This window comes from Neomonachus schauinslandi, chromosome 1, assembly GCF_002201575.2.
Source record: "Neomonachus schauinslandi chromosome 1, ASM220157v2, whole genome shotgun sequence".
Taxonomy (NCBI): Eukaryota; Metazoa; Chordata; class Mammalia; order Carnivora; family Phocidae; genus Neomonachus; species Neomonachus schauinslandi.
Window position 1 is genome coordinate 211209709 of NC_058403.1, and position 24223 is coordinate 211233931.

At 58.6% G+C, this 24223-nt stretch overlaps 1 protein-coding gene and 1 pseudogene across 2 annotated transcripts in view; both read left to right on the top strand.

The window, feature by feature from the left end:
• The window catches only part of DPP9 (dipeptidyl peptidase 9), a 39745-nt gene extending 15760 nt beyond the window's left edge, over window positions 1–23985 (top strand). For both annotated transcript variants that reach the window (XM_021705005.2, XM_021705002.1), the window contains exons 9-22: window positions 2369–2497; window positions 3582–3643; window positions 5139–5239; window positions 6717–6894; window positions 7064–7226; window positions 10466–10545; window positions 12901–13053; window positions 13521–13656; window positions 15256–15401; window positions 16374–16520; window positions 17413–17565; window positions 18222–18364; window positions 19927–20038; window positions 23005–23985. In XM_021705005.2, coding sequence (XP_021560680.1) covers window positions 2369–2497; window positions 3582–3643; window positions 5139–5239; window positions 6717–6894; window positions 7064–7226; window positions 10466–10545; window positions 12901–13053; window positions 13521–13656; window positions 15256–15401; window positions 16374–16520; window positions 17413–17565; window positions 18222–18364; window positions 19927–20038; window positions 23005–23097 — 1796 coding nt within the window. In that variant the 3' untranslated portion in view covers window positions 23098–23985. The remainder of the gene's footprint in view (window positions 1–2368; window positions 2498–3581; window positions 3644–5138; window positions 5240–6716; window positions 6895–7063; window positions 7227–10465; window positions 10546–12900; window positions 13054–13520; window positions 13657–15255; window positions 15402–16373; window positions 16521–17412; window positions 17566–18221; window positions 18365–19926; window positions 20039–23004) is intronic.
• Window positions 9746–9844, top strand: LOC123327000 (annotated as a pseudogene).
• Window positions 23986–24223: the final 238 nt, after the last annotated feature.

The following is a 24223-nucleotide window of genomic DNA, read 5'->3' on the forward strand; positions in this document are numbered from 1 at the left end:
TTAAATTAGTTCTTGGTTGTTTCCAGATTTTGGTTTTGCTTTTGCTTTGTGTCGTAAACAATGCCACAACGCACATCTTTGTATATATATCCTGACCTCCTGGGAGGTTCTCAGTGGTTCTTAACCAGGGATAGTTCTGTCCCCAGGAGACGCTGGGTGACGTCTGGGGACATTTGTCATTGTCACAACTGGGGGCTACAGGTATGGAGTGGAGAGGAGCCGGGGCTGCTGCTCAGCATCGTGCAGTGGCCAGGTCAGCTCTGCCCATAGGGAATGATCAGCCCCAAACAGTCCCCAGTGCCAAGGATCACAAATCCTACCATCTTGAGAAAGTTCGAGCAGTGAGAGAGTTGAGCCGAAGCTGCACACAGCTTCAGTCTCGATGGGTTTTGCCAGCAGCTTATGGAGGAAGCCAGATCGCAGGTCCTTTTGTATCTCTTTCTCTGCCCACATACTACGGGGCTGGTATTCAGTCGAGCCAGGTCCGTCTTCTAAGGGTGGAGGACCTGTTTCTGGCCTATGTGCCACTCACTGATTTCTCCGTGGCCTTGGAGCCTCGGGGAGCTTTAGCGGGGTGCACGGCCGTGTCAGAGCCCTGTCTGCCGCGCACTACTGCCTTGAGTTCAGCTCACCTCGTCCTTAAATTGACTGAAAGGGAAGCCTTTACAGTCCTAACCATCAGTAGAAGCGAGACACTGAATCTGGTGCTGGAACACAGCCAGCACCACACAAACCGAGGTCGGCTCCCAGGAGGAGGGGTCGCTACGTCAGAGAGGCACCTGAGGCGTGCGGATGCTGCTGGGAGCCGACGGGGCTGACCGCCGTGCCCTGTCCTTCTGCCTGGCTCCGGGGGCTTCAGTGCGCTGCCTGCGCCCCTGTGGCCCATGCCTCCGGAAAGAGGGCCCTGGGTCAGGTCATTCAGCCCGTGGCTCCCTGCGGTCTTGAAGCGTGGGACTGCTTTATCCTGGTCAGTAGAACGAGGTCATTGGCTAAGAGCAGGATGTCTCTCCCTCGGCGCTCTGGACATCGGGGCCAGATCCTTCTCTGCTGGGGGCCGCCCAGGGCACTGTGGGCTGTTGAGCAGCGTCCCTGACCTCTACTTGAGGTGTTACTCAGGTTCTGACAACCACACGGGATGGCCCCCGGTCGAGATCCACTGGCCTAGATGGTCTCACAGGTCCTTTCTCTGCTATGCTGGCGTGGCTCCAAAACCCCTTTGAGGAAGCCCCCCGAATGCTACAGCCATCAGCCCCGCGGTGTGGCCCTCTCCCAGACCCCACAGCCATGTTTGCCTCCTGTGCTGTCTTACATGGAGGAACAGGGCTTTTCTTAGACCACAGCAACCCAAGAGTGCCAAAGTTTGAGGCCCAGGAATCCTCTCTGCAGAGCGGACGAACACAGAAGTCCTAGGCACTGGTTTTGAGCAGCCAGTCCCAAACCATGTGGCCTCAGGCCAGCCCCTCAGCCCTTCCAGGGCTCTGCTGGGTGGGGCCGGGCCGCTGGTTCTGGAGGCATCCCTGGTCCATCCGTGGGGAGTCATAGGTGAGGGTACAGGAAACTGTAGAGACAGGGTTCCTTTTCAGCAGCCTTAGAAGGAATGGCCACAGGCTCCTTCCCCATGATGTCAGCCCCGCCAGCCCCGCATTCCAGTCTAAAGTGTCACCACCCGGTGATTCATGCACTTTTCATAATGGTTTTTATCCTCAGCCTTCTTGAGCCAGGCCCCAAGTGTTACTCTGTGTGGGCCGCCAGAACAAAGCCCCACGGATGGGATGGCTCAACAGCAGGCATTTACTGTCCCGGTCCTGGAGGCGGGGAGTCTGAGGTCAGGGTGTCGGCAGGGCCGGTTCCTCCCAAGGCCGCTCTCCTTGGCGGGCACACGGCTGTCTTCTCCCCGCGTCCTCACGTGGTCATCCCTCTGCGTATTTGTGTCTACATTTCTTGTTATAAGGTCACCAATCACATTGGATCAGGGCCACTCTAATGACCTCATGTTAACTTGGTTGTCTCTCTAAAGCCCTCTCCCCAAATCCAGCCCCATTCTGAGGTTCTGGGGGCTCCCAACACAGGAATTCAGTGAGGATGCAGTTCATCCTGTAACACCCCATAGGGCCACCTCCCATGCCATTCTGTGCTGGGACCAGCTCAGTTCTCATTCCCATTGCCAGGGTGAGGAAACGGGCCCTAGGATGAGATGTGACAGGGTTATGGTCTAGTAAGCGGTGGAGCTGGGCTTCTAGCCCTAAGGCTCATGCTCTCGTCTGGGCCCTGTTGTGGTAGAGCTGAGTGCCCCAAGCATGCAGGAGAAGGGGGGGGGGCGGCAGCAGGGATGCAGAGCACCCCCAGCAGCTTCCCCGCCCCTTCCCAGGTTCAGAAGGCTGCAAGACGCTACGGATCCTGTACGAGGAAGTTGATGAGTCCGAGGTGGAAATCATCCACGTGCCCTCTCCCGCACTAGAAGAAAGGAAGACGGACTCCTACCGATACCCCAGGACAGGTGAGGGCACAGGGCAGCGGTCTGGGCCTCACAGAGGAGGCATGTCCCAACCAGGATTCCCCACAGGACCCAGAGAAGCAGGCTGGGCTCGAGAACAATAGCAGGACCGGGGCCACGATGGATGGTACCTGCCCTCTGCCTCGGGATGCAGGAGACGGTGGGGGACGGGCGGGGGTGAAGGGGTGCAGGCCCTATCCAAGGGCATGTCGGGCACTTGTCACGTTGTGAGAATACAGATTCAAGTTTGCCCCATTTCTCAAGAGGCCAGAAGTCCAAATTTCTCCAGGAAACAGCCTACTTCTTAAACATTCTTTGAATTACTTAAAAATACTTAGTGATTTGCACAGTACACATGCGGGTCACATTCAGCTTGTTTCTGACCTCCTTGGAAGCATGCGGTAAGCCCCTATTATGTGCTGTGCCTGACAGAGCTTTCCAGGGCGTCTCCAACCCCTGGTGTCAGTGGGAAATGTCCGCTTTCCCTGCCCCTCTCCCACGGTGGGACCAACGGGAGAGCTGACACTCAGATGCTCCCCGCCCAGGTAGCTAGAGCCATGCAGGCCACAGGCAGGATTGGTCACGGAAATAGCTGGAGCCTGACCCCAACCCACCTCTTGAAAGTGCCACTTGGCCATCCCAGCCAATCAGCCACCTGCCTCCCGACAGCTCAGGACCAGGCTGAGTCACGTGGCCACCTTTCTGCGTCGTTGATGGTTCTGTTGTGGATGTGTCCTGTTTTTGCCACCAACTTGTTTCAAGCTCTCCGAGGCAAGGAGGCATGTTCCTTAATGCTCGTGTCCCTCCTCGACCCACCTTCCCCCCGGCACAGGGTCATGTTCTTAAATGGTGAAGATGGTTGTCACAGCACTGTCAGGAACAAGGTCCAGGTCCAAAGTCAGGAAGGCCTGCCTGAGGCGCTTTGTGCCTGGACCAGAGGGGTGACGACGCACCCACGGAGAGACCTTCGGACACCCGGTCCCTTCCTCCCCCTCCCTCCCACAATGGCTTTGTTGCCTTGCTGGGGCATTGCCCCATACGTCCATCCCAGACACCTGCTGGATTCACCTCCCTCTCATTTCTGCAGGCAGCAAGAATCCCAAGATCGCCTTGAAGCTGGCCGAGTTTCAGACTGATAGTCAGGGCAAGGTGAGAATGGCCAGGGTGCCCAGGAGAAGCTTCTGGATGGAGGAGAGGAGGGGCTGGGGGAGGTGCTGGAGACAAGTGGGCAGGTGGGCGGCCTCAGCAGGCCACTTGCCCCCGTTCCAAGGGCACGTGCTCTCCTTGGCCAACTGAACCTGAAAAGGCACTCCGTCACTCAGCCTCCGTCTCAACACTGAGCAGTGAGCCCGGCCTCCCCTGCCTCCGCATGAGGAGGCGATGCTGGTGAACACCTTTGAGCAGAAGGTCCCGTAAGGGTTTCCAGAACAGAGAGCCCCATTGGGTAGTCATCCAGGGGACTCGACCTCTGAACTGGCCATTCCCTCTCCCCAGCATTTGGGTAGATCCTCGCATATAACTTCATTGGAATGGTCAGTGCTCCAGACACTTCTCTGTGTCACCTGGGGTCAGGACAAGTGTCCTCATCACTCAGGGAGCACTTGGTCAGGACCCCACAGCCAGGAGGGCAAAAGAGGCTATGACCGAGGAAGGTGCTGGGCCTCAGAAGGGAAACACCCACACGCCAGAGGTTAGAGCACTCAGACAAGCTGAGGACGCTCTTGCACATTTCTGTCAGAATGACTTTTTGTTTGAGGTTTCAACAAAAAGCATTAGATATCCTTATTTTCATGATTTGGGGGCTTAGGTCTTGGTTTTGGAATGATAAGGCCCTAACCAAACCCCTCCTCCACTCTTTACCCAAATGTTCTGGCAGATTGTACACACACCTGACATTAGGTGGCTTTGCTGAGCCCCTCCCAGTTGTTTCAAGTGGTGCCTGGCCCGTCAGACAAGCAGGGTCCTGAGTGGCCGTGGGTGGCGCCAGCTGGGGACCGGGCAGCAGGGGGATGTGGGGGTGGGGGCCACGCTGAGGCCCTGCCTGCCTTTCTCCCGTCGGCCCTCTGGAGGCCGTGCCACCCTGAGCCCCCTAGGAAGCTGCAGCGGCCGCAAGTCGTGTTGCCCAGGGCCACCCGGCTCTGTAGTGACAGTCCAGACCAGAGCCCTCGGGTTCCAGCCCACAAGCTGTCATATCCAAGTACCACATCCTGGGGGCTTAAACAACAGAAGTGTATCGTCTCCCAGCTCGGGAGGCTGAAAGTCTGGTAGGAAGGTGTGGGCAGGGCCTGCTCCTTGCGAGGCCGTGAAGGAGAATCTGTTCCTGGCCCCTCTCCTTGCCTTGTAGATGGCTGCCTTCTCCCTGCGCTTTGCCACAAGGCATCTCTGCCCCTCTGGCCCTGGGATCCACGCTCCATAAGGCGACCACCTCCTTTTTTGGATTGGGACCACCCTATTCCAGTACCACCTTAACTGATGAAACCGGCAACCACCCTGTTTCCGAATCCCGCCCCATTTGGGGGGCGCCAGGAGTCAGGACTCCGACATAGGGGTCCGGGGGGCACCGTGTCTGCTGCGGAAGCGCCCGTCTCCTCCTGGGCAGCATGTGGTCAGGCCAGAGTGTGACCCGAGTCTGCTTTCCCTTTAGGTCGTGGCGACACAGGAGAAGGAGCTGGTGCAGCCCTTTAGTGCGCTCTTCCCCAGGGTGGAGTACATCGCCAGGGCCGGGTGGACCCGGGACGGCAAGCAGTGAGTGTCAGCAGGACACGGAGGGATCTCCTTGTCACTCCTTGTCACTCACGTGGTAACCCTCCTGCCACGATGAGGACGAACCTCTCTAAACGGGGCCCTAGACCGCTGCCCGCAGGCCAGATTGGGCCTGACGCCCGTTTTCTTTTAGCCCATGAGCCGGGAACGGCTTTCGTGCTTCTGAATGATCAGGGGTTAAAAAAAAAAAAAAAAAAAACCCTAAAGGAGGAGAGTGTTTCATCACACATGAAAGTGAGCCAAACGCCACGTTTCAGTGTCTATAAATCAGGTTTTATGGGCACATGGCCACACTCCTTTGTGTACGGATCGTCTGTAGCGACTTTCACGCTAGGTCGGCAGGGCCGGCCCAGAGAAACTGTGTGGCCCACAAAGCGGAGCTGTCTACCTGCTGGCTCTTTGCTAGACAGTTTGCTCCTCCAGCTCCACACACTCATCCCAGAGCCTGGATGGAGGCCCCATGCCTTTGGTGGGCCACAGGCTCCGGTGGACACGCACGTCCCTATGGCGTCACTCGCTGGTTTGGTCTCCGTTGTTGTCTCCATGCAGAGATCCAGGTTTCCCATCTACAGTACTAACAGGCCTCAAACATGTTGTCCATTTACAGTTAGAAAAGATACCGTTTTTTTTTCAGTTTTTCAAAGTTCTGTTTCAAAGCAGTTGTTTTGAGGACAGAACATAATGACAAAAGAGCTCCCAAACAGGATTTTTTTTTTTTTTAAAGATTTTTATTTATTTATTTGACAGAGAGATAGAGAGAGAACACAAGTAGGCAGAGGGAGAGGGAGAAGCAGGCTCCCCGCAAAGCGGGGAGCCCGATGCGGGACTCGATCCCAGGACGCCGGGATCATGACCTGAGCCGAAGGCAGCCGCTTAACCGACCGAGCCACCCAGGCGCCCAGGATTTTTTTTTTTTTTTTAAGTAATCCCTACACTAGTGTGGGGCTCGAACTCATGACCCTGAGATCAAGAGTTGCACTCTCCCCGACTGAGCCAGCCGAGCGCCCCCACCACCACCACCAACAGGATTTTTTTTAAGTTGCTGTTTGCTTCCATCCCAAGTCCTTAAAGACTCATGTTGTTCAACAGAATAAACAATTTATTCCCCCCCAAAATAAAGAAAGAACATTGTTCGTACAGGGCAAAACAGGAAGTAAAGAATCGTGTATGTGGCAGAAATCGCAAACATTTTTGAAATGCAGCTCTAAGGTCTAATGACACAAGATGTTTCCAAACTAGTTGGGTTATAGAGGTCTATCACCCCTCTGGGCTCCCCTGAGGGCATGTGCTGGCCTGGAGACCGTTGTGTGCTACGGTCTTACTTGGTCAAGTGTAGACAATGTTGGCAAAGGAAGAATGGTTCTGATCCCACGTAAGTTTGGGAAGGGAGGTGTCGTCACCCGGCTTCCCCCCACTGGGCCCTGAGGCCTTCAGCTTCTCTCTCCTCTTGCTTTCTCAGCGCCTGGGCTATGTTCCTGGATCGGCCCCAGCAGCGGCTTCAGCTCGTCCTGCTACCCCCAGCCCTGTTCATCCCCACTACCGAGAATGAGGAGGAGCGGATGGCCTTCGCCAGAGCAGTGCCCAGGAACGTCCAGCCGCATGTCGTGTATGAGGAGGTCACCGATGTGTGGATCAACGTAAGAGTGGGGAGCTGCCGGGTGTGCACCCGCCCGGGTCCCCAGATCCCCAGCAGAGCAGGGCCAGGGAGGGCGGGAGTCCCAGGGGGCTGGGTTTGTCCTCCACATGAGTCCAGCCAACGGTCAGAGCCCCACCTTCTGATGCCTCCTCTCTCTTCTTCCCGGACAGGTTCATGATATCTTCTATCCCTTCCCCCAGTCAGAGGGAGAGGAGGAGCTCTGCTTCATCCGTGCCAACGAGTGCAAGACTGGCTTCTGCCACTTGTACAAAGTCACCGCCATCTTAAAGCCCAGTGGCTACGACTGGAGTGAGCCTCTCAGCCCTGGGGAAGGTGAGCAAAGCCTGACTAACACCACCGCTCACCCAGTCAGCCGTCTGTGGTTCAGTGCACTGCTTACTCACTGGCCCCGCCCTGTGACCAGTCCCATGAGGGAGGGTCAGGATAGAAGAAAAAGCCAGCCTTTCCCGAACATCGGTCACGGCCTGGCAGGGGTTATTAGAGCCAGCTGTTCATTCAGTCAGTGGTATCTGTGTAGCACTTACTATGCTCCAGGCCTGTCTCACCCCAGCGGTTGGCACACCACAGCCACGGATCAAATCTGGCCCACCGCCTGTTTTTATAAATAAAGTTTTATTGGCACATGGTCACGCTCATTCATTTATGGAGTGTCTGTGGCTGATCTCATGCCACCATGACAGAGTTGAGTAGTGTGACGGTGGTGTGACATGTATCTTGCAAAGCGGAAAATATTGGCTATCTGGCCCTTTATAGGAAAAGTGGCCAACCGCTGCTCTAGGTGCCAGGGGTATAATTACAAAAAGAGAAAGGAAAATCCCTGCTCTTATGGAACTCTCTAGTGGAAGAGATGGGCAGTAATGCAAAAACAATCGAGAGTGATGTTCGTGGTGGCAGATGCAGCAGGATAAGAGGCTAGAGAGTGAGGGGCCTTCTTTCTAGCATGGGAGGTCAGGGATCATCTCTGGATAATGTGTTATGAAGCAGAGACCTGGAACAGGTGGCAGAGGCAGCCCCACAGATCCCAGGTTGAGGGCACAGCTTGTGCAAAGGTCCTGGGGCAGTAGCTGCCTGGTGTGTTGGAAGAGCAGTGAGGAGGCCCTTGTGGCTGGAGCAGAGTGAGTGAGGGGGAGAGATGGAGGAGGGGTGGACAGAGAGGGGATGAGGCAAGTCATGCGGGGCGTTGGGGCCACAGGAAGGACTTGGGCTTTTACCATTGATCTTATATCAGTTTAAAGCCATTCCTAGGGTTGCTGTGTGGAGTACAACCTGAGGGGCAAGGAGAGGTGACAGGGATGGGTCATGGCAGCAGGCTGGGCTAACGCAGGTAGATTTGATTCTGGATGAACTTTGATCTCTGAGTCACCACGGTGTGCTGGTGGATTAGATGTAGGGTCGGAGAGAGAAAGAGGAAAGGCACAGGAGCATGGAGGGTTTTTGGAGGGTCAGTGTGAGACAGAAAGACTATGGGAGGGGCAGTTTTAGGAGAGAAACGTCCATTTGCGGTTTGGAGGTATTCACGGTGCAGTGCCCAGGAGTGGCTGTGCTGTGTGGTCTGCGTGCCCGGAGTGCCGGCGAGCAGAACACATCTGCAGTGGGCGTGTGGGTGTCCTCACAGATGGCCTCTCCGGCCTCGCAGCCTCAGGACAGGAGGGAGCACCACAGGCCGGTCTGGGCGGGGAAGCAGTGTGGGCTGAGAGCCAGCCCAGGGCCCCTTGGGCTCTCCCCCCCAGCTCTGCGGACCCTGAGCCAGCTTGTCCTCAGTGGGGGCATCCCGGGCATTGCGCCCCTGACCCCCACCCACTCAGTGCCAGGAGCACCCACAATCGTGACGACCCCACATGTCCCCAGACATCGCCCAGTGTCCCCCAGGGCCGGATCGCCCCAGGGGAGCCCCACAGTTCAGAGGCAGCCCACAAACAAGCCTGAGGCAGCGCCGCATGGGGCATGGAGACCGGAGAGAGCGAGGTGTCCACGGGAGCCAAGCCGGGGGTCAGGAACAGGCAAAGCCACGAGCTGATGGGGGTCAAGTGAGACGGGGACAGAGGAGTGACTGCTGTCTCGGGGTGTTGTCACCACTGTCACCTGGGGTGTAAGCAGTCAGCACGGGCTGGCTAGGCCATCTCTGAGGTGGGTTTTCTGTGGCTGTCTTGGTGTTGTGCTTTCCCGTTTGTCTGTCTGTCTGACTTAGCCACCACCACCTAATCTCACTTCAGGAGACCTCACTTGGCACATCCTCATTCCAGGCTCTGGTGGTCGCTGGGTGGAGCTCACGGCAGGTGCCCCGGGGGCCCTCCAGCCTCTGTGGTGGGTGCACCAGGTTTCCCATCCACGCTGTGTGGGCCCACCTGCCCTCCAGCTTGCACTTCCCGTCACGTGGCTCAGGCCTGGTAGGCAACAATTGGACGGCCGAGAAGGCGAGACCTTGGTCACTTTGGACCAAAAGGCATGAGTTCTTTAAAGGCGCCATCAGCGGGCCTGGGGGAGAGGGAGGAGGGTCAGGAGCCTGGAGGACCAGCAGAAGCGGGGACGGCACTGGCAGGGGCAGTGTGTCCGGGCCACGCGAGGTGTCCTTCGCAGTGGAGGGTCCCTCGAGAGAGGGCCGAGCGGGTGTGGTTGGCAGCCCCTCCCGTGAGAGGTGCGGGCTTGCACCGGGAGGCTGCAAGGGGGGAGTGCGTGGCCGGCCGGCCGCTGGGCGCACCGGGTCCTCCTGGAGGGGCGGGAGAATGGAGCAGAAGCAGGGCTCTTAACGGTGGCCACGTGCGGTTGTGCCCCCCACCCAGCACCTTCTGAAGGCGCGACCAAGAACGGCACCGTAAAGATTTGAATGAGTGTTGTCCTCAGCGGCACACACACTAGAACTGGAACGATACAGAGAAGAGTAGCGGGGCCTCTGTACCAACATGCAAATTTGCGAAGCATTCCATGTTAAAAAAAAAAAAAAAGATCTGAACGAGCGACCGATCGGCCGTGTCCAGCCTCCACGTGAGTGAGGGACACAGGAGGATCCCAGATTCAGCTGTGCCCAGAACAAAACAGCCATCACTCGTAAAGTGTCTCAATAAATTTGTAACACACACCAGCAGGCATCCCGTAGTTATTTACCTAGCGGAAATTCAAAAGTGAGATCTGCCCCCCAGAATCCAAAAAATCTGTCATAAAAACTCAGCCGAGCCTTTGCTCAGCCAAAGCGTTTTAACCCAGATCTGGTTCTCCAGAATCCGAACATGTGCTAAGAGGTCACAGGTCGAGAGCCCGGAAGTTGATGGTTTGGCCTCTGCAGGGTTCTAAGATCAGTGCTTCCCATACAAACGCAGCTGTCCGGTTCTCCCTGGGAGATGCTGGATCCTGTACACAGCCCCCGTGGCCAGTGGGGGGGGTCCCCGCTCCATCCCGCGTCGGAGGCTCAGCCAGCTCACTCTCATCTCCCACCTGGCCCTGCTGGCACGGGGCTCTGTGACAAGTTCTCTCAGGTGGAATTTGGCCTCAGGGACTTTGAGTCCCCTTCACGGCTGCCTGGGGCCCCCTTCACCTCTTCCTTTCCTTACTTCCAGATGAATTTAAATGCCCCATCAAGGAGGAGATCGCGCTGACTAGCGGTGAATGGGAGGTTTTGGCAAGGCACGGCTCCAAGGTACCAGAATCTCTTTGCAACCCTCCCCACCCGCCCTGCACGCACGCCTGTATGCACACACGTGCCCAGACACGTGCGTACACTCGCTCCAGCTTCCCTGCAGACCCCATGTGCCTGTGGCTCCTCTCTTCCCTCCTGGCTGCGCTTGCCTCCTGCTCTGCTCCACTCAGCTCCATCCACTGCTCCAGCATACCCAGGGCCACAGGGCTCTGGTTCTGGCCAGCTGGAGACAAGCCCAGTCCGGGTCGTGGGCGCTGCTCTGTACATCTGTTGCATTCTGTTAGCCTTCTCCCGCTTATGAAACCACCTCTCCCTGGGAGAGCAGTTTACGGGACACTTTGTCTACGGTGGGATTGTCCTGCAGCTTCCAACTGGGGCCTGCCCCAACGTCTGTCCCCAGGAGGTTTGGGGACAAAGATGCAGCTGCAGAGACAAGTACCTTCCACTCACCCAGATGCACCATCGTAAAAACGTGGCAAGACTTGCCTCTGACCAGAGCTTCTTCACCAGGGTCCAGTTGTACAAAATTCCAAATTTTATGGAGAGAGCTCTTAGTCAGACTTCCTGGATCCCTACCTCACTCCAGCATAAATGCCTCCTGGACCAAAGACAGACATTAGAGATGTTAGCACGCATGCGTGCATTATAGAGCTGCTCACGCAGTGGGAAGTAGTGGTCAGTGCACACTTGAGTGAGCCCGAGAGGAGTGATACCGGTACGTCCAGGTGGCACAGATACGGGCGTTGGTGATAGCGTAACCACACCTGACGGAATGCCCGGTCACTGACTTGGAAAGACGTCCCTGTAAATTGTTGAAACAGAAGCAAGGTGTAAGATTTCACATTTCACCGCCTATTTGTGAGGCGAGTCGGGGGGTCGGGTACCAAAAGGTTAAAGGTTGCCTTCTCATTTGCTGTGGTTGATTCTTGCTAAGAGGCACCCCTGGGCTCCCAGCCTAGCCCTGCCCCTCAGTGCTGGGTGCTTACACTCCCATTCCCCATCTGTAAGATGGGACCCTCAGGGAGCTCTGATCTGCTCATCTTTATGGCAGAGTCTCTCCCCCTCAGCACTGCCCACATCAGAGCATCCTGGGCACTATGGGACATCAGCAGCCTCCCCGGCCCATCCATCCCAGGTGTGACAACCACAGATGTCCCCAGATGTTGCTAAATGTCCCCGGCGGGGGGGGGGGGAGACCGCCCCGATGAGGACCCTGCTTTAAAGTAACCCAAAGCCCCCAGCATAGCATCTGGCGTACCTGCCAGCCCGAGTTCTCTCCTTTCTCCATCGCTGTGGGCCTTGCGACGCTTGCATGCCTGGGTTTTTACCCAGATGTTAAAAAAAAAAAAAAAAAGCCACAGCAGCATTTTATTTTATTTTTATTTTTACTTTTTTTTTTTTAAGATTTTATTTATTTATTTGACAGAGAGAGACACAGCGAGAGAGGGAACACAAGCAGGGGGAGTGGGAGAGCGAGAAGCAGGCTCCCCGCTGAGCAGAGAGCCTGATGTGGGGCTCGATCCCAGGACCCTGGGATCATGACCTGAGCCGAAGGCAGATGCTTAACGACTGAGCCACCCAGGCGCCCCTGCCTTTTTTTTAATATTAAGAACACAGCGTGTTTGTCCTTCCACTTAAAGTCACCGCTCGAGTGAAGCCCTCAGGAACAGTTCCCTGGAGCATAATGCTGCATCAGAGAACACTCCTTCTTTAAGTGTTTTACCTCCATGTTCCCAGGTCGGCCCCAGAAAGGCAGTGAATGGCTCTTCCAGTCCCCAGAGCAGGGTTCCTTCCTGTTCTTCCCGAGGCCTCATCGCTAAACATCACACTGGGGTCTGATGGGGCTTCACCCAGGAAGCAGGTGCTGCTTCTTAGCCTTGAGCACCTGGGTCAGAGGGGTGGGCTGACCCCTTGGGGACCAGGGCTGGGGGCTGATGGGCCCTCGGGCACAGGCCAGCCCCTCCCTCAGCCTCTGTCCTGGGCACTGTGCCCTCTGCTCTGCACTCGCAGCTCTGGGCATGCCCAGAAGGGGCTGTCTGGGGTTGGTGTTCCGATTTCAAGTCCTACCAGAGGACATGCGGTGAGCTCAGATTGCTGTCCCCTCCTGCCACACCAGGTCTGCAAGGCGCTTCTCGCCCAGCTAGCTCTTTTCCAGCTGGTGGGCTAAAGCCAACTAGGGAGAGAACAGACGTCCTGGGCACAGAACTCTGGGCCCTCCCTGTGGGGGCAGGGAGAAGGGCCTGGGTCTCTCCGCTACGCATCAGCCCCCTCCCTCAGCCACTGTGGGAGCAGAGGCGCGGGAAGTCCAAGGCCTGGCCTGGGACTGCTTCACGAGGAGCCCCTGTGCCCCCACAGATCTGGGTCAACGAGGAGACGAAGCTGGTGTACTTCCAAGGTACAAAGGACACGCCCCTGGAGCACCACCTCTATGTGGTCAGCTATGAGTCGGCGGGCGAGATCGTGCGCCTTACCACACCCGGCTTCTCCCACAGCTGCTCCATGAGCCAGGTGGGCACTCCCTAGATGTGCCTGGCACCATTAAGGCACCCAGCCTTAGCCTGTCAGAATGATCTAGAATGTCAGGCAGTGAACATGCCCAGGGCTACTTCCAGTCCAGGGCAAGCATTTGGTAGCAGTCCGCGGGCTGTAGAACCAGCAACGTGAGCAGGCTCTGGCATCAGAAGGATCTGGGTATGACCCTGGGTCGGTCAGTTACCACCAGGGAAGTGTCGGGGGTCGGGGGTCCCTGGCCAGGGGACAGATTCCTCTTGGCCTCAGTTTGCTTATCTGTGAAATGGGGGTGATGGTAATAGCACCCACCTCATGGGAGTGGAAGAGTTTTAAAGTTTAAACAAGCGAGCACACAGGGCAGAGACAGTAAGTGGGTTGTGACAGGGGCAGAGGGAGCCAAAGTGGACTGGGAGGTCAGGAAGGACACGCGTCATGCAGTGCTCAGCGCCCCGTCCTGCCTACAGAACTTCGACATGTTCATCAGCCACTACAGCAGCGTGAGCACCCCGCCCTGCGTGCACGTCTATAAGCTGAGCGGCCCCGACGATGACCCTCTGCACAAGCAGCCCCACTTCTGGGCCAGCATGATGGAGGCAGCCAGTGAGTAGCCCCACATCCCTGGGGACCTGACCAAGTCTCCCCCGCCATCCCCGGCAGCCTCGGCTTGCCTGTCTGTAGAATGAGATGCAGCCCTGTTAAATAACACTGGCGAGAGGGGGCTGTTCTGGCAGCTTCAAAGCAGCAAGTGGCCCGGGGGCCCCAAGCGCTCATCACTGGGCATTACCAGTGGCCTCACCTGTCCTGTGGGCCCTGCCCCCTGGGCCTGTCTCTAACTTCTGCTCTGTGGTTAGGGACAGCACAGCACAGAGCGACCAGCTGCCAGACATGGGGCGTTGCCACGTGGGGTGTTCTCATCCTTGGGTGGCTGTCTCCAGGGGCATCTGCGCAGGGCACACATCCCGATACCTTTGTGGAAGGAGCTGGGGCGTCAGGCAGGAGCGTAGCCTCGGGGAACAGAGGCAACTTTCCAGTTTGCCCAAGAGCCTGAAGGGTGGCCAGAACTCTGCTCAGGTGGCCCCAGATTCATTGCTGGCTGCAGAACCATAGGCAAGTCAGTCAGTCTCTCTCAAATGTGTCCTTCTCAATGAAACGGTCTCACGGCAGGCAGTCCATAGGATGAAAACCGAACACTCTGGACAGCGCCTAGCCCACGGCAATCACAGACTAAAAAGGACGCCCTTCCCTGACCCCAGATTTGCCACTTGCTAGATTTCCAGAACATTCTAGGAAATAAGAATGCCTGGCGTTTGTGGGGTGTCTGTGGGTTGGAAAGCATCTTGTTACATCGTCACCCTCTGGGACCCAGTAGAAGTCTCCAGCCAGTAGCTCACTCAGTCTGTGACTCTCCCCACATCACTGCAGGACCTGATAGAGCAGGAACCCTGGGCCCGTGTTACAGATGAAACCGAGGGAAGGGTGGGTCCTACCAAGACACCCAGCACAGCAAGGGGGACAGCAGTGGGAAGTCCTGGGTCCTGGTGCCCAGCCCTGGGCTTGCCGGCAGGTGGACTGAGGCTCCACGTCCGGAAATTCCCAGTCTTGCCATGTTTGTAGCCCACCTCCATGAGAAGTGGGCAAACACGGCCTGTGCACCAAGCCCGGCCACTCCCGGTCACTTAGGGACTGTCCCCGGCCACACTGGGGCCGAGACAGCCAAGCCGTGTAGTTAAGACGCAGAGACAGAAGTACCCACCGTCTGACCCTTTACAGAACCTATGTGACAATTGACTTATTTCCTTTTTAAATTGACTTTCTCTATTTATCTAAATAAACTTCCAAGGTAATCCTAAAGAAAGATGTTTGCCTCACTGTCATGATTGGAAAACCAGTGGTGCTTGGCAAAGGTGAAAATCAGAGGCAGATGATAGCAGAGGCGTGGCCACCCCCATAGGAGATCAGATCAGCAAGTGTCGGGGGGCTGTGGGGGACCGCAGCCTGCCGCGTGCACACTCATGGGACCAAGGGTCCTTTGTGGCCCTTGGATTCTGATTCAAACCATCAGGAAGCACAGAAGACAGGGTGCCTCCCATCCTCCCTCCACAGCCGAGGGCCAGGCAGTGGCTCCTGGGCTTCATTCAGCCAGATGTGCTTCCCTGGCGCCCTCCGGCCCAAAAAGCCACAGCCGCTCTGTCTCTGCAGGCTGCCCCCCGGATTACGTGCCCCCGGAAATCTTCCATTTCCACACGCAGTCGGACGTGCGGCTCTACGGCATGATCTACAAGCCCCACGCTGTGCAGCCAGGGAAGAAGCACCCCACTGTCCTCTTTGTGTATGGAGGCCCCCAGGTGTGTGTCAGCCCTGCTCCCTACACCCCCTTCCTTCACAGCAGGACTTGGGTGCCAGCTAGGCCAGAAGGAGGGTTCATGCAAGGGGGCCGCAGCCCCACTGACCACATAGGGTTCTTGGGGGCCCTTGCTCCCCTGCCTCTGGGTCTCTGTACACCCCACCCTCTCATACAACTGCCTGCCCCTTTCACCTGCTGATGCTCCCCTGTCCCTCTGGGAAACCCCCCTAGCCCCCAGGTGTCTGTCTGGCCCACCTGCCCAGCAGTGACCCACTGTCACCCCTGGTCACCTACTTGGGGATAGAGGTGGCCATGGGCCCTGGGCCCAGTTCTCTGAGAAGGGGACAAGACAGGTCCAGGCAGGCAGATGGGCATTGGGGTCCATCTAAGATGGCAGTTTCTCACCTGGGGTTATTCTGTCCCCCAGGGAACGCTTGGTGATGTCCAGGGACATTTGTAGTCATCACAGCTATGGTGGGGGCCTGGGACAGTCAACGCCCTGCAGTACCTGACATGGCCCTCCCATGGCAGAGACTGACAAAGCTCCAAACATCAGTAGCGCCAAAGTGAGGAACTGGGTTAAGTCAAGTTACTCTGAGAACACCACCAGTTTTTGTCTGTTTTTAGAGAAAACTGCAGGTAGAAAGGGGGCAGAATGTGGCTGAAAAAATCAGGGAGTGATTCCAGGGTAGGGCCGCGGCAGAGGCCCCGGCTGAGGAGGGAGCCCATCCTAAGCACATGCCTGGTGCAGAGTGGGTCCCTGCCTGACCTTCTACTCCCCCGTGGCTAGAACCCTTCCAGAGCCATCTGCAGCCTCCACAGTAAAGTGCAGGAGCTTTGATGAGGCTGTAAGACCCCCAGCCCCATCCCTCTGGCCCCTGGCCCATCCAGCCCCTCCTGCCTGGTGTCTCACACTGGATTCCTTGCCACTCGTCCTAAAGCTCCACGTCCCCTCCTTGCTCTCCCGTCACAGGTGCAGCTGGTGAATAACTCCTTCAAAGGAATCAAGTATTTGCGGCTCAACACACTGGCATCCTTGGGCTACGCCGTGGTTGTGATTGATGGCAGGGGCTCGTGTCAGCGAGGGCTTCGGTTCGAAGGGGCCCTGAAAAACCAAATGGTAACATCACTCCACAGTTTCTCTGGGTCTTTCCTGTGTGGTGAGGGCAGCCCTGGGGCTCGGGGGCAGCTCTGGAACACCTCCTCAGGGCCAGTCCCGGCCAGGATGCCAGGCATAAAAGTAGGGCAGCCTTTCGGAACCAAGGAGAATGTCCACTCTGATGCTGTGCTCTGAGCCACACCCCATGGGGAGACAGGTGTCTACACATCCCACCTGGTGCCTGAGGCCCAGATGAGCCAAATATTTCAGTATGGGCCCCATCAGCAGGAAGTCCCAACGGCTGGAACAGACAGGGACTGGTGGCTATAGAAGTGGTGCTAATGGTGATGATGGTTGTGGTGGTGAGGATGGAGAAGATGGAGGTGAGGATGGAGAAGATGGTGGTGAGGATGGAGACAGTGGTGGTGATGGTGGCGGAGGTGATGAGGATGGAGCTGATGGTGCTCATGGTGGGAATAGTGGTGGTGGTGATGAAGATGGAGATGATGGTGGTGATGGTGGGGAGGATGGTGGTGGTGGCGATGAGGATGAAGACGGTAATGACACTCGCTGTTCATCAAGCCTCAGCCTGTGCCAGGCCTCTGAGTGCAGGACACTCACCACCTCGCCCACTGTAAAGTGGCCCTGTTCCAGTGGACGTCCTATTTTAGGGATGAGGAAACTGAGGCCCAGAAGGGGAGATGTGACTTTCTCCGGGTCAGCCAGGAGGTGGCAGGGTGGGGTTGGTGCCCGGCCCGACTGACCACCACCCCCCCAAGAGCAGGTTGGAACAGGGTCTGGAGAGAGGGGGAGCTTCCCGAGAGCTGCTTCTGGTCCATGAGGGACAGAGGTGGGACAGCAGGGCGCACACACGGAAGGAGCCCTCTGAGAGGTGCCCGGACTCGTCCCTCAGGGCCAGGTGGAGATCGAGGACCAGGTGGAGGGCTTGCAGTTTGTGGCCGAGAAGTACGGCTTCATCGACCTGAGCCGAGTTGCCATCCACGGGTGGTCGTACGGAGGCTTCCTCTCGCTCATGGGGCTGATCCATAAGCCCCAAGTGTTCAAGGTGGGTCCCGCCCCATCCCCCTCCTGGTTGCGGGCACCCGCCTGTGCCCCTCGGAGCCCGCCCCCCCGGAGAGGCATCTCGGCAGGGGCCTTGCCACGTGGCTGTTTCTCCCCGCAGCAGCCCCGTGGGGCCGAGCCCCCCTCCTCATTGCCCGCCACTGCTGACCCCAGGATGGCATCCGGCTGCACAAAACCCCGCCAGCAGCTCTCTGTGGGAGGCTGAGCCCGGGACCCCGGCCTCGGATGGGCAGAGGTGGGGCATGGTGTGAAGAGCGTCGGGGGAGGGGCCCCCAGGCCGGCGGCACTGTCAGGGCACCGCGGGGCGGCGATGAGGAGGAGGAGGCAGGAAGGCAGTGGGACCAGGGAGGGGCCGATCCCGGCCTGAACGCCCTCGTTCAGCTCACCCGCCCTCCCTCGACAACGCACGATCCACGGGGGACACACGGTCTGAGGGCCCCTCCCCTGCCAGCCCCCCCGTGTGCATGCCCGCTCCTCACATCCTTCGGGGGAGGCCCCAGGGCAGCCGGCAGGCAAGCGAGGGCTCCTGAGACCTGACCCGTGTGTGTGTGTCTCTCTCTCCTCTCCTCTCCCTCTGCTTCTCTCTCTCTCTCCCCGTCTCTGTCTCCCTGACCCCTCTCTGTCCACTGTGGCCCTCAGGTGGCCATCGCGGGCGCCCCGGTCACCGTCTGGATGGCCTATGACACAGGGTACACCGAGCGCTACATGGATGTCCCAGAGAACAACCAGCTTGGCTACGAGGCGGGCTCTGTAGCTCTGCACGTGGAGAAGCTGCCCAATGAGTAAGGCCCCCACCCGCCCCAGCCTTCCAGGTCGCCACGGCCCCCATTTCTCTCCCGCCACCCCTCCCTGGCCCCGCTGCTTCTGTCCGGGATGCCCCCCTCCCCCCCGGGGCCGGCTGTCGGCGAGGCTGGGCGTCCGCGGTGCCCCCCGCATCGGCATTGTACTCCTTTGGGCTCCGCACCTCCCTCTCTGCGGCCGCCTCACACCCCCTGAGGCCTCCCCTTCTCGCTGCTCCTCGCAGAAGCAGGCCAACACCAGGCTGCCCTGTGAGGGAGGAGGCCTTGGCCCTGCCCTCAGAATGATGGAAAGAAGGCTCTAGAGTCACACTGCTTGGCACACGCAGGCTTCCCTCACTCCCCAAGCACGTGTCCAGCTGTGGGGCCGTCGGTTGGTCTTGAATCCGATCAGCCTCAGTTTTGTGGGATTTGACATGCGGTGGTTCGGGACACAGGTCCACGTGGTTGTAACATCTAGGGCCGTGGGACTAGCTTAGGCATACCATGTCATGCTTCGGTATCTGCCTCTTTCTCTGGGGGGGAAATAGTGTTGCCGCCCTCTGGTGTGGCTCCATCTGGTGAACTACTTCCCTGGGCCCACGCCTTTCGTGCTAGGCTCTCGATGCAGGCTGACCCCGCCTGGGCCCCTCTCCTGGTGAGGCTGCTCTCCGTGGTCTGGAGTGTGGCCCAGGCTCCCTGGGGACAGCCAAGCTCGAAACCCAGTGCTCTGGGCTGTGCCATCCAGTCTGGGAGCCGGGAGCCCTATGTGGCCCCTGAATTTCAGCTCACGTTGGTTCACAGCCACTGACAGAGTATCTCCGTCGAGACAGACACAGACTGTGTGGTGGTTGTCAGGGGGCCGGGGGGGACTGCTAATGTCGGGGGGCTCTGCTGGAACCAGACAGACGCGGTGGTCCACAACACTGTGAATCCACCAAATCGTTCAGTTTGAAATGAGGGGTTTTTAGGTTATGCGAATCTCACCTCAATAAATTATTTTTAAAAATCAAACTTTTAGGGGCGCCTGGGTGGCTCAGTCGGTTAAGTGTCCGACTCTTGATTTCGGCTCAGGTCGTGATCCTCAGGGTCGTGAGATCGAGCCCTGCGTGGGGCTCCACACTGGGCATAGAGCCTGCTCAAGGCTCTCGCCCTCTCCCTCTGCCCTCCCCATCCTTGCCTGCATTGCACTCTCTCTTAAAAAAAAAAAATCTAATTTTTAAAACCTACAGTTCCTCGGCCACTCTTCCCACATTTTAAGTGCTCAGTAGCCACATGTGGTGATGATTGTGGTGACTGCATTGGGTGGGGCAGGTCTAGAACATTCCATCATCCCACAGTGCCATGGGGCAGCTCTGCTCTAGAAGCTTCCCTGTGGCTCAGGGTATACCACGCACAGCGCGCCCACCCGCCACTCCCCTCCTTGCCTGGAAGTGAGGGAGTCCCCAGACCTGCTTGTCGCACCCCCAGCTTTCAGGCTTTCGGTTCTGCCACCGCGGGCTGCTGAGCTGGCGCTGGACGGGAGCAGAGGGTCCCTCCTCAGACCCTCACCCAACGTTGTCTTCCAGGCCCAACCGCCTGCTCATCCTGCATGGCTTCCTGGATGAGAATGTGCACTTTTTCCACACAAACTTCCTCGTCTCCCAGCTGATCCGAGCCGGAAAACCTTACCAGCTCCAGGTGGGTGGCGCCTCCCCAGGAGCCCGTGGGGTGGGCAGGGCAGAGTCACTTGCTGCTGCGCTGGCCCCCAAGGCAGGGCTCCCCCCATCAGCTGCCTCCACCGCTCCCCGGGCCCCCCATGGCCCCACATCCAGTCAGCAATCATGGACTGATCACTGGTGGTGCCCTCAACAGCGGGCACCCTGAGGGGACAGGCCAGGACACCCCTGCAGCTCAGCCTGGTGGAGGCAGGTCAGGGTTACGGAAATTATCGCGCCCACGCCATTTTACCTTAAACCAAGGAATTTGCCTGGAAGGAAGGTTCAGGGCGCTGAAAGCATCTCTGGGTGACTGGGATCAGAGAAGAGTTCCCTGGAGGAGGTGACATTGAAGGATGCTGGAGAGTAGAGGTGTGGGAGACTGGGGGGTTAGACACCAGGCACGGGAAAGTGTCGGGGGCCTCTCCTGGGACTGGAGACCAGGGTGGATGGAATAAGCGGGAGAGGAGTTGGGGGCAAAGGCGGGGCGATGGGCAGGGTGCCACCAGCTCGGGCGAGGGGTGGGGTGTTGGGCAAGGGGCGTGGCTTCCGCCATAAGGGGGGGGTCTTGTCGGTGAGAAGTGGGGCCTTGGTGATGAGTCAGGCTTCTGAGAGGGTAGGGGTTGGAGGTGAGGGGTGGGGCGTTGGTGGCGAAGGGCAGGGCTTCAGTGGTGGGGGCGGGGCTTGGGTGGGGGGCGGGGCCTCGGCTGGATTTCCTTCAAAGGGTGAGGTGTGTGGGCCTGCCTCCTTTGGGACACCCTCTAGACAGGGGCCCACGGGAGCCAGTGGGACGTGAGCCATAGTCAGTCGTCCTAGCAGGAAAGGGGCCGGCCAAGCGAGAGAGGCAGGTTTTATCACGTGCTGCCAGCCCCTGTGTTTCTGCCTCCCAGAAGCCTCCACATGCTCTGTCCTCAGGGGAGTGCCATGTTGCCATTGGACAGATGGAGAAACTGAGGGTCACAGGGGAGGAGGGACAGGCCTCAGGGACCTGTGGCTGAGCATGCCTTTCCAGACAGGGCAGGAGGGAGGACATGCTCCTCGCAAACAGGCCAGAGGCAGCTGCAGATCAGGGTGAGGCAGGGTGGCATGGAACCTCACACAGCCCTGATGAGCATGAAATCCTGCTCCGCCGTAGGTCCATTAACCTCGGGCCTTTCCTCCTCTCTTCGTCTGTGACATGGGCAGGATAACTCCTGCCTGCCAGTGAGGTTTCAAGGGCCAAATGGCTTCTCTTGGGAGAGCGTTTAGCACACAGGGTGGGCCTGGAGTCCTGGGCCCCTGCCTCCCCATGAGAAGTTGTGGGTGAGATGAGATACTCTGTTGGGGGTGGGAGCAGGGCTGTGTGTGAGGAAGGTGGGGCAGACCCCGCCTTTTGTTTCAGGCACCCTGGAGCAGATGGCCTGGGAGGCTGGTGGTCCCCGGTCCTCCTTGTTCACACATCACACTGTAGACCAGGCCCTGGCCTGAGGGCTGAGAGCACAGCAGGAAACCACACAGACTTGCTCCCTGCCCTCACAGCCAAAAGGAGGAAGAAGTAACCAGGCAGCCAGACCCAGGGTGGTGTGAAAGGTCTGTCCCTGGCAGTGCTGGTGCCCAAAGTGGGGAGAAGTGAGGTCCTGCAGCAGGAGACAGGGTCTTGATGCCAGACTGGCAAGTCCTTGCAGGGCTCTGCGCTGGGGACTGTATGATTAGACTTGTGCTTCATCCAGGGATGGATTAAAGAAGGCAAGGGAGAGGGGCGCCTGGGTGGCTCAGTCGTTAAGCGTCTGCCTTCGGCTCAGGTCATGATCCCAGGGTCCTGGGATCAAGTCCCACATCGGGCTCCCTGCTCGGCGGGAGGTCTGCTTCTCCCTCTCCCACTCCCCCTGCTTGTGTTCCTGCTCTCACTGTCTCTCTGTCAAATAAATGGAATGTTTAAAAAAATAATAAAATAAAATAAAATAAAAAAGAAGGCAAGTGAGACGGAGAGACCTCTGGGCGCTTGGATGTATTCCAGAGTAGTGAACTGAGGCAGTGGCTGTGGGCCTGGAGAGGAAGGAATGGTTTAGTTCGCAAACCCATCTTGCTGGCAGGGAGAGGTGAGGAATGGGCCCCCTGGCCCTGGTACCAGCCAGCTCCACCCAGCTTGAGACTAGAGTTAGGTACTTTGGGAGAGTGTGCAGCAGGTTTCAAGCCCCCAGGGTCTATCTGAGACCTGCTAGGGTGCCAGAGCCCTCGTTTCATGGTCAGAGGCAAGACCTAAGCTGTCACCGTCACCCAAGGGCCTGGACGTCAGCTCAGCCAGGTCTCAAGGACTGGCCCTTGGCACCGACAAGTCACCGCTCCTCTCTGGGGATAATGCCCCCCTCGGTGGTGGGAGAGAACCCAGAAAACACACGACAGAGCCTGGGGTGGGAGGCCTGTCGTGGGAGCCATGGCATGTGCAGTCCTAACGTGGCCTTTTGGTCAAAAGCAAGTGGCTCCAGTGAACAGTACCAAAGGTCCCAAAGATTTGATGCACCTCCCCCTCCACTGAGGTGGGTTCATTGCACCTCCCCAGGTTTGAGGGACAGCTCCTAGCTTGAGGGCAGAGAGGCAGTCTCTCAAATGTGCCATTCTGAATGTGCACGTGCTCTGTGTTTGAGAGACGAGCTTGGCCAGCCCTCGAAAAGACCCGGAGAGGTCCAGATTCTTCCTCCGGTTTTGGAGGCGGGTGGCTGTGGTCAGGGAGGTTGTCACTTGCCCAGAGTGCACAGCAAGCCAGTCGGGGGCAGAGAAGATTTGGAACTCAGGTCCATCAGTCCAGGGTGTCTGCTCTTTCCACCACCGCCCAGGAGCCGCCCTGAGCTGGGGCGGGGGGTGGGGGGTGAGGGGGGTGGGGGGGGTGGAGCGGGTACAGGATGCCGGGCTGGCGACCGCCTGGGGCAGGGTCCCTCTGTGTCACCAGCCCTGCCTTCTCTGTCCACCCAGATCTACCCCAACGAGAGACACAGTATCCGCTGCCCGGAGTCCGGCGAGCACTATGAAGTCACGCTGCTGCACTTTCTACAGGAATACCTCTGAGCCCCCCGTCGCCCGGGGCCTGCACATTCAGAGCACAAGTGGCTTCGCCGCCGCCGCCGCCGCCGCCGCCACTGGGGGAGCAGGCGGGAGGGCCCGAGGGGCCCCCGCAGACCCCGCGCGGCGCCTCCTCCCACCGCCCCCGCTGGACAGCCGCCCCCCCACCCGGAGCCTCCGCCTTCGCTGCCCCCACGCCTTTCTCCTTTTTGTAATGCTCCTGGGTTTTTTGCCGCTGCTTCTCGGTTGCCAGGACGGAGAGATGAGGCCCACATCCAAGAAGCACTTCCTCAAGCCATCCCCTCCCCTCCACGATGTCCGGGAGCTGGAGCCTCAACTCCACCGGGAACCCACACCGGGCGGGGCCCGGCCTCCTCCCCGCCCCGCCGCACACCGGCCGCACAGAAGCATGCGTTTGCCTTTCCTTCCAGACCCGCCCACTTCATAGTGTTTTGTTTGGGGGGGCGTTTTTGATGATTATTTAAAAGACAAAGCAAAGGGTGCCTAAACCTAGAATGGGGTCCGCCGCCGGGCCGCGGGGTTCCACCCAGCCAGCACTCGCGCGGGGGCGGGGTAGAGGGTGCTTCTTCCAAGCCCAGCGGGGGAGTGGTGCGCAGCGGGCCGGGAGCCTCCCGCCCTCCCGGAGCTCTCAGGCCGGCTCTGAAGCAAGCGCGCGGCCCCGCTCTCCGCCGGGCACTGTGCGCGCCGCCCGCGCACGCCCGGGGCTCTGGCCTTGCGAGCGGACCCTTCCCCGCCTCAGGGTTATCCTTACTCCTTCCTTTTCCTCCCTGCCAAGTGTTCTGCCGGGGGCGGGCAAGAAGAAAAAAGCAAAAACAAAAAACACCCCACCAGAAACGAACCACCTCTACATATTATGGAAAGAAAATATTTTTGTCGATTCTTATTCTTTTATAATTATGTGTGTAAGAAGTGGACTCAGTAAACGATTCCAGATTGGAAGCGCGGCCGCCTGCCTGAGGTTCCTTCTAAGCCTGGGGCCGGGGCTGGGGGCTCCTCCGACGGGGGGGGGGGGGGGGGGGGGGGGGGGGGGGGGGGCCCCCCCCCCCGCGCCCGCGGCGCCGGGGGGGGGCCCCCCCGGGGGGCCCGGGCCCCGGGGGTGGCGGGGCCGCGC